Source organism: Aotus nancymaae, unplaced genomic scaffold (genome assembly GCF_030222135.1).
Source record: "Aotus nancymaae isolate 86718 unplaced genomic scaffold, 86718_ANA_hifiasm-v0.15.2.pri h1tg000020l, whole genome shotgun sequence".
NCBI classification, from domain to species: domain Eukaryota; kingdom Metazoa; phylum Chordata; class Mammalia; order Primates; family Aotidae; genus Aotus; species Aotus nancymaae.
The window spans coordinates 69,837,923-69,854,146 of record NW_026988432.1 but is presented as its reverse complement, the minus strand read 5'-3'; the positions used below and the strand labels follow the sequence as shown (position 1 = coordinate 69,854,146).

At 39.4% G+C, this 16,224-nt stretch overlaps 1 protein-coding gene across 2 annotated transcripts in view; it reads right to left on the bottom strand.

The window, feature by feature from the left end:
- CEP192 (centrosomal protein 192) overlaps positions 1-16,224 on the bottom strand; it is a 135,941-nt gene that overhangs the window by 39,659 nt on the left and 80,058 nt on the right. For both annotated transcript variants that reach the window (XM_012472511.3, XM_064379456.1), the window contains 9 exons: positions 5,812-5,937; positions 5,530-5,673; positions 5,345-5,408; positions 4,780-4,919; positions 4,592-4,684; positions 3,932-4,050; positions 2,582-2,755; positions 937-1,027; positions 593-769 (listed from right to left, as the gene is read on the bottom strand). In XM_012472511.3, coding sequence (XP_012327934.2) covers positions 593-769; positions 937-1,027; positions 2,582-2,755; positions 3,932-4,050; positions 4,592-4,684; positions 4,780-4,919; positions 5,345-5,408; positions 5,530-5,673; positions 5,812-5,937 — 1,128 coding nt within the window. The remainder of the gene's footprint in view (positions 1-592; positions 770-936; positions 1,028-2,581; positions 2,756-3,931; positions 4,051-4,591; positions 4,685-4,779; positions 4,920-5,344; positions 5,409-5,529; positions 5,674-5,811; positions 5,938-16,224) is intronic.

The following is a 16,224-nucleotide window of genomic DNA, read 5'->3' as shown; positions in this document are numbered from 1 at the left end:
TGTAGCCTTTGGGGAAGTGATTAAGCCATGAGGGCTCCGGCCCTGTGAATGGGCTTAATACCCTTATGAAACAGACTGGAGACTTAATACCCTTCCCACCATGTGTGGGCACAAAAAGGCAGAGGGCAACCGTCACCAGACACCGCATCTGCTGGCACCCTGATCTTGGGCTTCCCAACTTCCAGAACTGTGAGCAGTAAATTTCTGTTGTTTATTATAAATTACCCAATGGTATTTAGTTATAGCAGAGTGAATAGACTAAGACAGTATTTTTGTTGAATTGAAAAAATAAAACTTAATGGGAAAGTTAATATCTTAAACAGCTCCATCTGGATTTACCCAAAGATATGTTCCTAAAAAGCTAGGTACATTTCAAAATTTCCAAATTAAAATGAAACTTAAAAGCATTAGAAAGACTGGTATGCTGGCTGCTATTATAACTGTCCAATTCTACAAATTACTTCCTAACTTGTAAGTCTAGATAGTTACATATTTTCACTTATAAAAAGCAGAGTATATAATTTACAACATTCAACCAGTTATAACATGGCATAAACTCGAGGGGAAGGGAAAAGGAATAAAATGATCTCACTGTGAACTTAACGCCTGGTTGTGATCGATTTCCAAGTTGTTTGATTTCCAGTCTAGCCAACATGCAAGATAATCGAGTAGGTGCAAATAATACAGAGATGATAACGTCTTCCTTTGGGTGAATTCTGATCTCATAGTTACTGGTCAATCGTTGTTCTGAACCAAAAGTGTTCTGAAGCTAAAATTTAAAGAGAGTCACTGCATAAAACAAAGCAGTAGCACAAATAAAACATATCATTAACATAAATTCTTAAGAGATAAATAACACAAAAGGGTCTACATATGTAAGTGTTCCAGACCCTGATAAAACAGAAGACATAACAAGAGTCCATGTACTCTACGAACCTGAAAGCAGTCCTGATCTTGTCCTTTAATAAGCAGTCGTAAATGTTGAGTTGTAGATGCAGAATTATTTCTTAAAGCTAGTTTCAGAAGCCTAAAAACAATTACACATTTTAAATATGGTTTTCTTCCATGGATATTACTATTATCATAAAAACTAAGCCAAATAAAACCAACCACAATGTCTAGAGATGGACTGACTACATAAGCCATCTCAGCAGCCTAGTATTGTCTCTAGATTCTATGTTGCTGAAAATGTAGGCTCAAGACTCACCATAGAGGCTTTTTGGTTTAATCTCTACCCAGTTATAGCTCTGCACCTGAACTTATTATTTATACTATGTGGTGTATAAATATCTGTCACATAAAACATTAATCAATGAAAATCCAGGTGAAGAAATTCATCAAGTCATTAAGTCAATGCCACACCTACCTTGAATACCTAGTTCATCCAAGTGAGCTTTCAGGGAAACAAGGGGTCCTGGGCTAAGAGGCTCATTTGCACAAAGTAGTGTTTTAAACAGTATATTGAATTTAAACAGTATATTGAATTAACTCTACTTTTAAAGAAGCTGCAATGCACAAGAATGGACATATAATAGCAGCTGACTGATAAAAACACTAAATTTGTTGAAGCTATGTGAATCCTGTCTTCATTGGAGAATAGAATACATGAGTAAATCTCTATTTTACTTAAATTTGGGGAAGATCAGCAGCTAATAAATCAGCAGCTGAGGTCGGCGTCTCATCTACCTTGTGTTAAGAGAAATGCAGACAACTTTGGCTATTGACACCTCCAGGAAAAGCCTTCCACAGGTACAATGACTGGGGAAGAATTTCCCAGAAGAAACATTATTTTGTAAAGTTTTCGTTTTCATTTATTTATTTTGTAATTTGTAAAGCACTGTGGTTATCATTTTCAAGTACAGAGTTATCAGGTGGGATGGGAGAAGCTAAGTTTCCATGGAGTCACATCATCAGTTAAACGTGTTCGAAAGTCAAGAACAAGCCAGTTACTGCTTGAGTGAAGTGTAACTGTTTCTGCCATAGGCTTCTGGGAGGTGTTTCTTTCAGAGACCCTTTTAAAGATAAACCTGTACAATACAGGGAGTCTCAAAAAACAAAACAAAACCACCAAACAATTTTACAGTAAATACTACCTCCCATTTCCTAAGGTGCCCCTCTCCCTTAAGTGCTCCATTTGCCGTGGTCGGGAAGTATGACACTCAAGTCTGGTGCATCAAAAGCACTTCCATGGGTTTTGCTAAAACCATGGGGTTGCTGACTGGGAAATTTAGATCATTTAGAAGAATGGATATACTGCATATTCTCTATGCAGTTCTCCATAAATCTCTCTCTCAGCTGGCTTTTGAAAAATACAGAGTGGCAATGAGTTTAAGTGGATACTCAGTCTTCAGCAGCAACTATATTGTTGGTCATGTGTCAGGTGCTCTTTGCAGAACTGGAATATATGTTAAAGAAAAGCTGAATCAGGACACATGCCTATCTAGGAGACTTTTCCAGTTCTGCACAATTGAGCCTGAAGAGTATCTATTATGACAAAATTTTCCTGCAAACATAAATTTGTGGTCTGCTCTAAAATATGTACAAATAGTGGACTGACCATGTGTCAATCTTTGACACTTACTGTGTTCTACCAAGAGGGACTCCTCCCCAAGCCAGAAATTGTTTGTTGGACAAAATTGATGGAATATCTAAGTAAGGTCCAAGTGGCAGACGTTTACTTTCTGAAGAAACGACTTCACCTTTTAACACTACTTCATACTGAGGTCCAAATGGCTGCACAAATATTTTCAAGATCCTAAGAAAGAAAGAAATCTGAGTTGAAGGTCCTGTATTTGATTTCTTTTTGCAACTGTTTCCTACATATTTGCGTTGTCCAAAAGAGCGAGCTAGGTGTTGAGGATATGATGAAATTCCCACCCTTAGAGCTTGTGCTGCAGAGAATAAAGACAAGGAGAGAGACAATCTCAATGGCACCTGCACAGGGGGTGTGAGAAGCCACGGAGCTTTAGGAATGCTATTTATGAGACATTTGGGAAGAGTGGAGGAAAGCCTCCCAGAAGGAGCCAGCCCAGGGAAGTTGAGGGCAAGCATTCCAGGCACAGGAATTCACACTGGTGCAGGCAAGACTCTCCTCTTCTGTAAGGTCACAAGAGCAGACTGAGCACATGATAAAGTGTTCTATAACCCAGGCAGGGGGATAAGCCACATGTGTCTCAGAGGAGAGTATACTTTAAGCTAGGGTTACACAAGCAAGCTCAGTACTCATGACAGTGGTGCTCTGACTCTAATTTGATATTCACTTATGATTTGGGTGCTAAGAAGTCATGGGCCTGGAGAAAAAATGGGGAAAGATATCTTAACAGCTGACAAGGTCAACTAACAGTTTCGGGAGAAAAAGTGAATGAGAAACATCTCTTATTATTTACTTTTGTCAGAATATACTTGAAAATAATAATTTATTCATTTCTATTCAATTGGTTTAAAAGATTTTTAGTTAAAAAAAGAAGATAATCTGAAGCTAAATAAAAGGAAATTAAACAGTCATACCATCTATTAGGTAGGAAATATATGGACTTTGTCATTCAGGCTGTGGAATTTTGAAGCACATCTAAGTAAGTGGCTGTATTGAGACGAATAAAACTTTGTCATTATAACTTTTTTTTTTTTGAGACGGAGTCTTGTTCTGTTGCCCAGGTTGGAGTGCAGTGGCACAATCTCAGCTCACTGTAACCTCTGCCTCCTGAGTTCAAGCGATTCTCCAGCCTCAGCCTCCCGAGTAGCTGGGACTACAGGTGCATACCACTACACCTGTCTGATTTTTGTATCTTTAGTAGAGATGGGGTTTCATCATGTTGCCTAAGCTGGTTTCAAACTCCTGACTTCAGGTAATCCACTTACCTCGGCCTCCCAAAGTGCTGGGATTACAGGCATGAGTCGCTATGCCCAGCCCATTATAACATTTTTATATTACCTTTCCTCACAGGCTTCAGGATCCTTTGGAGTAAATGAAACAATAACCTCATGTTCTTCTCCAGGTTTAAGGAATAGATTCTTAGGATCCACTGAAAAGTGACTTCCTTGTTCTGGGACCTAAGCATAGTGACAGAATCATAACTGAATGTCAACTTACAGAAATGTGGCTTTCACTCAGTCACTCCTGCCTTATGTGCCTTTCTCATTTACTAGGACAGGTTGTTTGTCCCCTCCTCATCTGTCACAGCCTCAACTTGTCCTATTCTCTTGGAAAGAATATTTCTTTCTCTTCTCTAACAAACCTTATCTTATACCTCACCCCCAATTTCAGATCACTAACTCCCTCTCATTCATCCTCAGGTCTCAGAAATGATGTCAACATGTGTGGATCACTCTCCACCAACTCCAACCAAAGGGTGACATGCATATTTTTCAGTAACTAATCTAAGAACTTGGTTCTCATATTTAAGACACTGGACTCTAAACTTAAAAGCACCATAGCATATATTTTACAGTTTTTAAAAGCTCTCAGTGATTCTTTCATCTGATGCTCAGGGCACTCTGACAGGCCAGGCGGTGCACAGCAGCCTGTAGAAGGCAAGGAGCTCTCACAGCCTGAGGAAAGACTATCTTATAGCACTCTGACAGAAGTGCATACCTTGATATCCAAATGAACTTCAATGTTCCCAGCATTTTTCAAAGGTAAGTGCTGCTTTGTTGAGGAAGCCACTTTGGCCAACAAATGCATCGTCTGGAGGATGGGGCAAGACAGACATTTCAACAAACTGTCATAAAGTGAAATCAGCATGAAGGAAAGCTAACGGCAGAGAGGAGGAATGAGACTACCTGCAAGTCCCTGGGGGCGTGGATCCTAGCTATTCCTGCTCTTGCTCGGAGACTCACACTTCTAAGAACTGGTGTAGGGTTTGGGCTGTCAACTTCTATATCAACTTTTGCTGAGAATTCTTCTGCTGAGTCCAGAATCTCTAAAAAAGTTCATTCTTTTAGCTCAGAGAACAGAGTTATTTAATTCTAAATGTCATCCGCAGTCCCACACACTGCCCTTAGGGTCAGTAAGAAAATTTAGGCAAGAATTTTTTTTAAAGAGTTAAAAGAATAGAAACGAGTGAAGAGAAAGGTGGAAAAAGAGAGAAAACATCCACCTGGTAAATGTGATAAGATAAATTAACACAAAATATTCCAAAAGGTTTTCAGTGCTGCCTGCAGGAGTTACCCACACTTATACAGGATTGACCCAAAATAGCATGCCATCTGCCTCATTTTCAAAACAGTCTACAATACTTGACAAATTTCAAAGTACTGACATTTACTGACAAAGGAAACAAATCTCAAATTTGTAGTTTATTTAGCTACAGATTAAAGCAATTCCTACAAAATGTAAACATGATACCTGAAGAGCTGATCTGTTTCTTTGGAGTATGGAAAAGAACCCAAATCATCAGAAATTCTGGATCCTATAAAATTAAAAGAAAAATCTGTCTTAATATAAACTGGTATTAAGATTAAAATCTTAATGAAAGAAAAGCAGTTTAGAAGCTTAATTTCCTCTTTAATTCTAAGCCACTTCTCTCCTACCTGTCCATCATAACTAGCAGGCATCATGTAGTTCACCACAGAAGGGCCTGCTAGCCGAGTGACCACATCAGCGCAAGAAGCAACTTCTGCAGGTGCTCGGACGGGTTCCTTGGAAAACGTGAAACAGCGCCAGGCTATGGCATTCTGTTTAGAAATACAAGAATCAGTTCAGTAAAGCCAACAGTGTAATGCTAACTTTGTTAACAAAATCCTTTAAAAAAAATGTACCTTCGTAAGATCAGTGCATTCTGGAAACAGTTCCGTACTATATGTCATACTTACAGCATTAATAATCAGTCTAATTGGCACAGTGGCATGCGTCCGGTTTATTAATTTTAGTGGGAGGGCTTTCCAGCCTCCGTAAGTCAAGTCACCAAAATCAAGAACATCTTTCTTTTCTGTTTCTACCTAATTAACAAAAAAAGAGATTTATGAAAAGCAATATATTAATAAATAGCACAACACGTATGTTCATATCACTGCCATTTCTAGCCACAAATTATGAGTCAGCATTAAGTAAAACTTACCTACATTTTCCCAGGCTATTGAACAATTACTTATTTTCTACAAAAATAAATGTTAAATTCTTCTTTTGAGGTAGTCTACGTACCCAAATATACTATAGAATTAAGCTGCTGTTACTTCGTAAACACTTTATCTTAAGAGGAGCTGGTAATTTTATAAAATTATAGACCTCTTTTCAATGAGTTCTATTATTAGAATAATGATTTCTTAATATCCTTCAAAAATATCATGAATATCTTGGCATTTTCAGATTTAATCTGCAAATGTTAAAATGGTATCAAAACAGACATATCAAAAATTTAAAACAAGTGCCTACGATCATGACAGACTCACTTCCCTAAATGTGGGAAGCCAACTTAACTCAGACCCCTCACAAACCCACATGTGGAAATGTTTGACAGTAGAGGAATCCCTGCCAGGTATCAAAATCCATGAATGTCCCTGATATGAAATGTCATAGTATTTGCATATAACCTAGGCACATCCTCCTATATATTTCAAATCATCTCTAGATTACGTATAGTACCTAATACAATGTAAATGCTATGTAAATAGCGGTTATACTTTATTGTTAGAGAACAATGACAAGAAAAAAAATGCCTGTACATGTTCAATACAGATGCAACTGCCCTTTTCTTTATTCTGAATTATTTTGACCCAAGATTGGTAGAACACAAGAATGCAGAACCCACAGGTACAGAGGGCTAACTATATTACACACACACACACACACACAAACACACAGAGAAACACACACACACATGCGTGTATTTTGTTTTGCTCTAGCCAAAGACAAAATAAGTAGAGAACAAAGGCACACCGGCAAGTGGGAGCTGACTTCCATGGTGCCCCAGGAAGGTCTGGTTTCCAGATTTGCCCTCAAGGTGGTAGAGCTTTAATATGTTCCAGAGAACCAAGAAGAAAAGATGTGACTTCAAGCTTGTTTTGAGCACAGTGAGGCTGGAATGGAATTTGAAATCTGTGCATAAAGCCCAGAAACTCAAAGGAATAAAATGAAAAGGGAACTGAAAAAAATTCTTCTCATGTCTATGGAGTCAACAAGGAACCTGTCCAAAGATGAGCAGCATAGAAGATTATTTGCAAGAACATGAAAGCCTAGGCCTAGGTCACACTGGACATGAGAGCCCCAAGCTAAAATAAATCACAAAGGCTTTCAACATCTCCAACATTTCTGCACAAGTACTCTCTAGGGACACTTCCAAAGACTAGGACAAGTCATGGGATTCCTAAAGTAAAAAGCAGCCTCAATGAATGTGAACTCACATTAAAAAATTTTAAATATCAAAAAATTATCATCTACTGGAAGAAAATCAGGAAGACTCAGCAAAAGTAACAAGTAGACGCATTAGTAATCCAAGAAGTAGAAACATGAAATAAACTATGAAAGAAGTTCACTTTAAATGTAGATAACAGAGTCCGTAACAGAGGGAAAAGCAAGAGATTCATGAAGCAATTGTGAGCAAAATGATGTATAAACAGCTTGATAAATCTGTTAACGATGTTAATGTTGGGATTGTAAAAACTGTTTAGAACTAAAACATTAGTCAAACGTAACATGGAAGGAAAAGTTGAGCATCTAAATGAAATGCTGTTTTCATCTTGTTGGAAGAGTTCGCTTTAGACATCTCATTATTGTTAAGTTATACATATTAATGTTGAAAATAAGCTATTTAAGGGGGTTCAGATGGTAACATGGCATTTTGAATACTGGCCTCCTTTCTTGCAGGCTTGATTTGCCTGGTGACTGAATTACTAGTGACTAGTTTACTAACTGGGCCATTCAAGGAAGTCAAGTTAACATAAAAGAAACATGTCACCTAAATGCACTTAATGGTGTTGAGATGTCCACCTTCTTAAACTGTGTGATGAAATTAGTTCTAAAGAAGACAGCAGGTCAAACCCGAAGTACTCCCTGTTTGTTCCAAAATCTCATGTTTTGGATGTTATATAAGAGTCCTATTTGCCTCAGTTAATTTAACCTTTTTCTGCCTATCTTAGGGACTGGCTGGCTCTTTTAGAACTCTGTCCAAAGAGTGCATGGAATATAATTTGTAAAGCCTTCTACAACTGACAGTATCTATATGTGTGTGTTTAAACCAATTCTTGAAAGCTTACAATAAAGCTACATAGTAATAGTATTTATTAAAGAATCACAATTGTTAACATGAGCATAACTTTATAGATTCTAGTTTACTTCTTCTGTAACTACAGACTTGTATTTTTGCTGCTGTTATATTACAATAATTTTTAAATGTCGTCTTGAAATAGAAATATGTATTTTAAGCACTCATGCAAAAAAGGAACACTTTTTAAACGTGTGTTTTCTCCATAAGAATTGTAAACATTAAACAAATCACCTATAATGGAATTGATTAATGACTTCTGAGCGAGTTGCTTTGGCCAGACAACATACACAAACTTTTATTTACTACAGAATGATACTGCACTTGGGAAATTATCTTGTCTAACCTGATTTTATATCCTACGGTGATAACATGGTATATGTATTGTTATTAAAGCAAGTGACCACGTTTAAAAAGAAAACTGCTAGAACTGATTAAAATATTTCAGTAAAGTTGCAGGATACAAAATCAACATATAAAAGTCAGTAGCATTTCTACATGGCAAAAATAAATTATGTGAAAAATAAATTTTAAAAGTAATCCCATTTACAATAGCCACACATAAAATTAAATACCTAGGGATTAATCAAAGAAGTGAAAGTCCTCTATAATGAAAACTATACAACACTAATGAAGGAAACTGAAGAGGACACACACACAAAATAAAAAAACACGGTGCTCACACCTATAATCCCAGCACTTTAGGAGGCCGAGGCAGGTGAATCACCTGAGGTCAGGAGTTCGAGAGCAGCCTGGACAACATGGTAAAAGCCTGTCTCTACTAAAAATACAAAAATTAGCCGGCTGTGGTGGTGGGCACCTAAAATCCAAGCTACTTGGGAGGCTGAGGAAGGAGAATCACTTGAACCCGAGAAGTGGAGGTGGCAGTTAACCGAGATTGCACCATTGCACTCCAGCCTGGGCAATGGAGCAAGACTCTGTCTCAAAACAAAAAAGGAAAGAAAAACATTCCATGTTTATGGATTGGAAGAATCAATACTGTTAAAATGTACTTCACAGGACAGACCCAAGATGGCCCATTAGGAGCAGCTCAGGATTGCAGCTCCCAGCGAAAGCGCGGAGGATGAGTGGAAGCCACATTTCCAGACGGATTTTTATTGCCCACAGACCAACAGATTCCCAGGCGGAGGAGCCCCACAGGTTGCCAGCGTGGCTGTTTTGGCCAGCACAGCTGTTTCGGCCGAAGTGGTTGTTTTGGCTGGCGCCAAGGCGCGGGAGTTCTCCATACAAAATACATGGGTCCTGGCACCATTTTAGCTAGCGATTGGAGCTCAGGGAAGACAGAGTGGCCCATTCAAATGATAGGAAAGGGGACTGAAACAGGGAGCCAGGCCAGGAGACTCCCAGGCAAAAAGCGCCAGGAATCTCAGCACAGCTGTTTCAGCCGGCGCAGTGGGTCTCCACACGGGAAATCACACAGATTTCGGCGCCTTTTCAACAGGTGACTGGAACACCTGGGAGAACAAAAAAAAAAAAGTCTCTGAGGCAGGGAGCCAGGTGATCAGGCTCGGCTGGTCCCACCCCCACAAAAAAACAGCAATCTGAAACGCTCTGGATTGAGAGTTTCACAACAAGCACAGCTGAACCCAGGACGGTCCAGCTCTGTGGGGGAGGGGCGTCTGCCATTACTAAGGAATTCCACCACTATGGAGGTAGTCCACCATTGCTGAGGCAGCCCGCCATTACAGAGAGAGTCCGCCATTACAGAGGTGGGCCGCCATTGCCGAGACAGTACTAACTACACCCGTATAAACAGAACTGCAGGGAAGTTCACATGGCAGCTGAGCAGTCCACAGCAGCTCATCAAAGCCTCTGCAGGCAGACAGTGACTAGACTGCCTCCTCGCTGGGCAGGGCAGCCCTGAAAAAAGCCAACAGCACAACAGAAGCTCATAAATAAAACCCTAACTCCCCGGGACAGAGCACCTGGGAAAAAAAAAAGGGGGCTTTATGAGTTCAGCCGCAGCAGACTTAAACGTACCTGCCCAGCAACTCTGAATGAACAACGGAGCTCACAGCTCAGCACTTGAGCTCCTATAAAGGACAGACTGTCTCCTCAAGCAGCTCCCTGACTTCCGTATATCCAAAGAGTCACCTCATAAAGGAGAGCTCAGACTGACATCAGGCGGTTATCCTTCAGGGACAAAGATAGCAGAAGAAACTGGCAGCAACCCTTACTGTTCTGCAGCTGCTGCAGGTGATCCCCAAGCAAGCTGGGCCTGGAGTGGACCTCAGCAGTCCTACAGCATAGGGGCCTGACTGGTAGAAGGAAAACTAAGAAACAGAAAGAAATAACTTCATCATCAACAAACTGGACGTCCACTCAGAGACCCAATCTGAAAGTCAACAACTACAAAGACGACAGGTGGATAAATACAAAGACGGGAAGAAACCAGCACAAAAAGGATAAAAACACCCGAAACCAGAACACCTCTCCTCCTCCAAGGGATCACAACTCCTCACCAGCAAGGGAACAAGGCTGTATGGAGAATGAGTGTGATGAATTGACAGAATAATGCTTCAGAAGGTGGGCAATAAGAAACTTCTCTGAGCTAAAAGAACATGTTCTAACCCAATGCAAAGAAACTAAGAACCTTGAAAAAAGGTTTGACAAAATGCTAACAAGAATAAACAACTTAGAGAGGAATACAAGTGAATTGATGGAGCTGAAAAACACAACATGAGAACTTCAAGAAGCACGCACAAGTTTCAACAGCCGAATTGACCAAGCAGAAGAAAGGATATCAGAGGTCGAAGATCAACTCAATGAAATAAAACAAGAAGGCAAGATTAAAGAAAAAAGGGTAAAAAGGAATGAACAAAGTCTCCAAGAAATATGGGACTATGTGAAAAGGCCTAATCTACGTTTGATAGGTGTACCCTGAATGTGACAGACAGAATCAATCCAACCTGGAAAATACTCTTCAGGATATGATCCAGGAAAACTTCCCCAGCCTAGCAAGCCAGGCCAATATTCAAGTCCAGGAAATACAGAGAACACCACAAAGATATTCCTCAAGAAGAGCAACCCCACGGCACATAATCGTCAGATTCGCCAGGGTTGAAATGAAGGAGAAAATGCTAAGGGCAGTCAGAGAGAACGTTCGGGTTACCCACAAAGGGAAGCCCATCAGACTCAGAGCAGAATTCTCAGCAGAAACCCTACAAGCCAGAAGAGAGTGGGGGCCAATATTCAACATCCTTAAAGAAAAGACCTTTCAACCCACAATTTCATATCCAGCCAAACTAAGTTTCATAAGTGAAGGAAAAATAAAATCCTTTGTGAACAAGCAAGTACTCAGAGATTTCATCACCACCAGGCCTACTTTACAAGAGCTCCTGAGAGAAGAACTAAACATAGAAAGGAACAACCATTACCAGCCACTCCAAAAACATACCAAATGGTAAAGAGCATCAACACAATGAAGAAACTGCATCAACTAACGGGCAAAACAGCCAGCTAGCATCAAAATGGCAGGAACAAATTCACATATAACAGTATTAACCCTAAATGTAAATGGGCTAAATGTCCCAATCAAAAGACACAGACTGGCAAATTGGATAAAAAGCCAAAATCCATCGGTGTGCTGTATCCAGGAAACCCATCTCACATGCAACGATACACAAAGGCTCAAGATAAAGGGATGGAGGAAGATTTACCAAGCAAATGGAGAGCAAAAAAAAAGCAGGAGTTGCAATTCTCATCTCAGATAAAATAGACTTTAAACCAACAAAGATCAAAAGAGACAAAGAAGGACATTACATAATGGTAAAAGCATCAATGCAGCAAGAAGAGCTAATGATCCTAAATATGTATGCACCCGATACAGGAGCACCCAGATACATAAAACAAGTCCTAAATGACTTACAAAGAGACTTAGACTCCCACACAATAACAGTGGGAGACTTTAACACCCCACAGTCAATATTAGACACATCAACTAGACAGAAAATTAACAAGGATATCCAGGACTTGAACTCAGACCTGGACCAAGCAAACCTAATAGACATTTACACAACTCTCCACCCCAAATCCACAGAATATACATTCTTCTCAGCACCACAGCACACCTACTCTAAAACTGACCACATAATTGGAAGTAAATCATTCCTCAGCAAATGCAAAAGAACAGAAATCATAACAAGCAGACTCTCAGACCACAGTGTAATCAAGGGAGAACTCAGAATTTGGAAACTAACTCAGAACCACACAGATTCATGGAAACTGAACTGGCTCTTGAATGTTGACTGGATAAACAATGAAATGAAGGCAGAAATAAAGATGTTCTTCGAAACCAATGAGAACGAAGACACAACGTACCAGAATCTCGGGGACACATTTAAAGCAGTGTCTAGAGGAAAATATATAGCAATAAATGCCCACATGAGAAGCAAGGAAAGATCTAAAATTGACACCCTATCATCAAAATTGAAAGAGCTAGAGGAGCAAGATCAAAAAAACTCAAAACCTAGCAGAAGACAAGAAATAACTAAGATCCGAGCGGAACTGAAGGAGATAGAGACACAAAAAACCCTTCAAAAAAATCAATAAATCTAGGAGCTGGTTTTTCAAAAAGATCAACAAAATAGATAGACCACTAGCCAGATTAATAAAAATGAAAAGGGAGAATAGTCAAATAGATGCAATAAAAAACGATAAAGGGGATATCACCACAGATTCCACAGAAATACAAACCATCATCAGAGATTATTACAAACATCTCTATGCACATAAACTAGTAAACCTGGAAGAAATGGATAAATTCCTGGACACTTGCATCCTCCCAAGCCTAAACCAGGAAGAAGTTGAAACCCTGAATAGACCAATAACAAGGTCTGAAGTTGAGGCAGCAATTAAGAGGCTACCACCGCAAAAAAGCCCAGGTCCAGACAGGTTCACAGCCAAATTCTACCAGACACACAAAGAGGAGCTGGTACCATTCCTTCTGAAACTATTCCAAATAATTGAAAAAGAGGGAATCCTTCCCAAATCATTTTATAAGACCAATATCATCCTGATAGTAAAACCCGGCAGGCTCAGCAAGAAAAGAAAACTTCAGGCCAATATCCATGATGAACATCAATGCAAAAATCTTCAATAAAATACTGGCAAACTGATTGCAACAGCACATCAAAAAGCTTATCCATAATGATCAAGTAGGCTTCATCTCGGGAACGCAAGGCTGGTTCAACATATGCAAGTCTATAAACGTAATTCACCACATAAACAGAACCAAAGACAAAAACCACATGATTATCTCAATAGATGCAGAGAAGGCCTCTGACAAAATTCAACAGCCCTTTATGCTAAAAACCCTCAATAAACTAGGCATTGATGGAACGTATCTCAAAATAATACAAGCTATTTACAACAAACCAACAGCCAATATCATACTGAATGGGCAAAAACTGGAAGCATTCCCTTTGAAATCTGGCACTAGACAAGGATGCCCTCTCTCACCACTCCTATTCAATATAGTATTGGCAGTTCTAGCCAGAGCAATCAGGCAAGAAAAAGAAATAAAGGGTATTCAAATAGGAAAGGAGGAAGTCAAATTGTCTCTATGTGCAGACAACATGATTGTATATTTACAAGACCCCATCATCTCAGCCCAAAATCTCCTGAAACTGATAAGCAACTTCAGCAAAGTCTCAGGATACAAAAGCAATGTGAAAAAATCACAAGCATCCCTATACACCAATAACAGACTTAAAGAGAGCCACATCAAGAACGAACTGCCATTCACAATTGCTACAAAGAGAATAAAATACCTGGGAATACAACTAACAAAGGATGCAAAGGACCTCTTCAAGGAGAACTACAACCACTGCTCAACAAAATAAGAGAGGACACAAACAGATGGAGAAACATTCCATGTTCATGGTTAGGAAGAATCAATATCATGAAAATGGCCATACTGCCCAAAGTAATTTACAGATTCAATGCTATCCCCATCAAGCTACCAATGACCTTCTTCACTGAACTGGAAAAAGCCACCTTAAACTTCATATGGAACCAAAAGAGAGCCCGCATAGCCAAGTCAATTCTAAGCAAAAAAGACAAAGCAGGAGGCATCACACTACCAGACTTCAAACTATACTACAAGGCTACAGTAATCAAAACAGCACGGTACTGGTACCAAAACACAGATATAGACCAATGGAACAGAACAGAGGCCTTGGAGGCAACACCACATATCTACAACCATCCAATCTTTGACAAACCTGACAAAAACAAGCAATGGAGAAAGGAGTCCCTGTTGAATAAATGGTGTTGGGAAAACTGGCTAGCTATGTGCAGAAAGCAGAAACTGGACCCCTTCTTGATACCTTACACTAAAATGAACTCCAGATGGATTAAAGACTTAAACATAAGGCCTAACACCATAAAAGCCCTAGAAGAAAACCTAGGCAAAACCATTCAGGACATAGGCATAGGCAAGGACTTCATGACCAAAACACCAAAAGCATTGGCAACAAAAGACAAAATAGACAAATGGGACCTAATCAAACTCCACAGCTTCTGCACAGCAAAAGAAACAGTCATTAGAGTGAATCGGCAACCAACAGAATGGGAAAAATTTTTTGCAATCTACCCATATGACAAAGGGCTGATATCCAGAATCTACAAAGAACTAAAACAGATTTACAAGAAAAAAACAAGCCCATTCAAAAGTGGGCAAAGGAACAGACACTTTACAAAAGAAGGCATAAATGAGGCCAACAAACATATGAAAAAATGCTCATCATCACTAGTCATTAGAGAAATGCAAATCAAAACTACATTCGGATACCACCTCACGCCAGTTAGAATGACAATCATTAAAAAATCTAGTGACAACAGATGCTGGAGAGGATGTGGAGAAATAGGAACACTTTTACACTGTTGGTGGAAGTGTAAATTAGTTCAACCATTGTGGAAGACAGTGTGGCGATTCCTCAAGGACCTAGAAATAGAAATTCCATTTGTCCCAGCAATCCCTTTACTGGGTATATATCCAAAGGATTATAAATCATTCTACTATAAGGACACATGCACACGAATGTTCATTGCAGCACTGTTTACAATAGAAAAGACCTGGAACCAACCCAAATGCCCATCCATGATAGACTGGACAGGGAAAATGTGGCACATATACACCATGGAACACTATGCAGCCATCAAAAATGATGAGTTTGTGTCCTTCGTAGGGACATGGATGAACCTGTAAACCATCATTCTCAGCAAACTGACACAAGAACAGAAAATCAAACACCGCATGTTCTCACTCATAGGTGGGTGTTCAACAATGAGAACACATGGACACAGGGAGGGGAGCACTACATACTGGGGTCTGTTGGGGGGAAATAGGGGAGGGACAGTGGGGGGTAGGGAGTTGGGGAGAGACAGCATGGGAAGAAATACCAGATAAAGGTGATGGGGAGGAAGGTAGCACATCACACTGCCATGTGTGTACCTATGCAACAATCTTGCATGTTCTTCACATGTACCCCAAAACCTAAAATGCAATTTAAAAAAATGTACTTCACAGAAACAGAAAAACAAATCCTAAAATGTATATGGAACCACAAAAGATATGAAATAGCCACGCTATCCCAAGCAAAAATAATAAAACTAGAGGAATCGCATTACCTAACTTCAAATTATACTACAGAGCCACAGTAACCAAAACAGCATCATACTGGCATAAAACAGACACACAGACCAAAGGTATAGAATAGAGAACCCAGAAACAAATCCACACACCTACAGTGAACTCATTTTTTACAAAGGTGCCAAGAACATACACTGGGAAAAAGACTATCTCGTCAATAAATGGTGCTGTGAAAACTGGATATCCATATGCAGAAGAATGAACCTAGACTCCTTTCTCTTGCCATATACAAAAATCAAATCAAAATGGATTAAAAATTTAAACACAAGAGCTCAAACTATGAAACTACTATAAGAAAACATTGGGAAAAATAAAAATAAAAAATAAAAAAATAAAAATAAATTTAAAAAA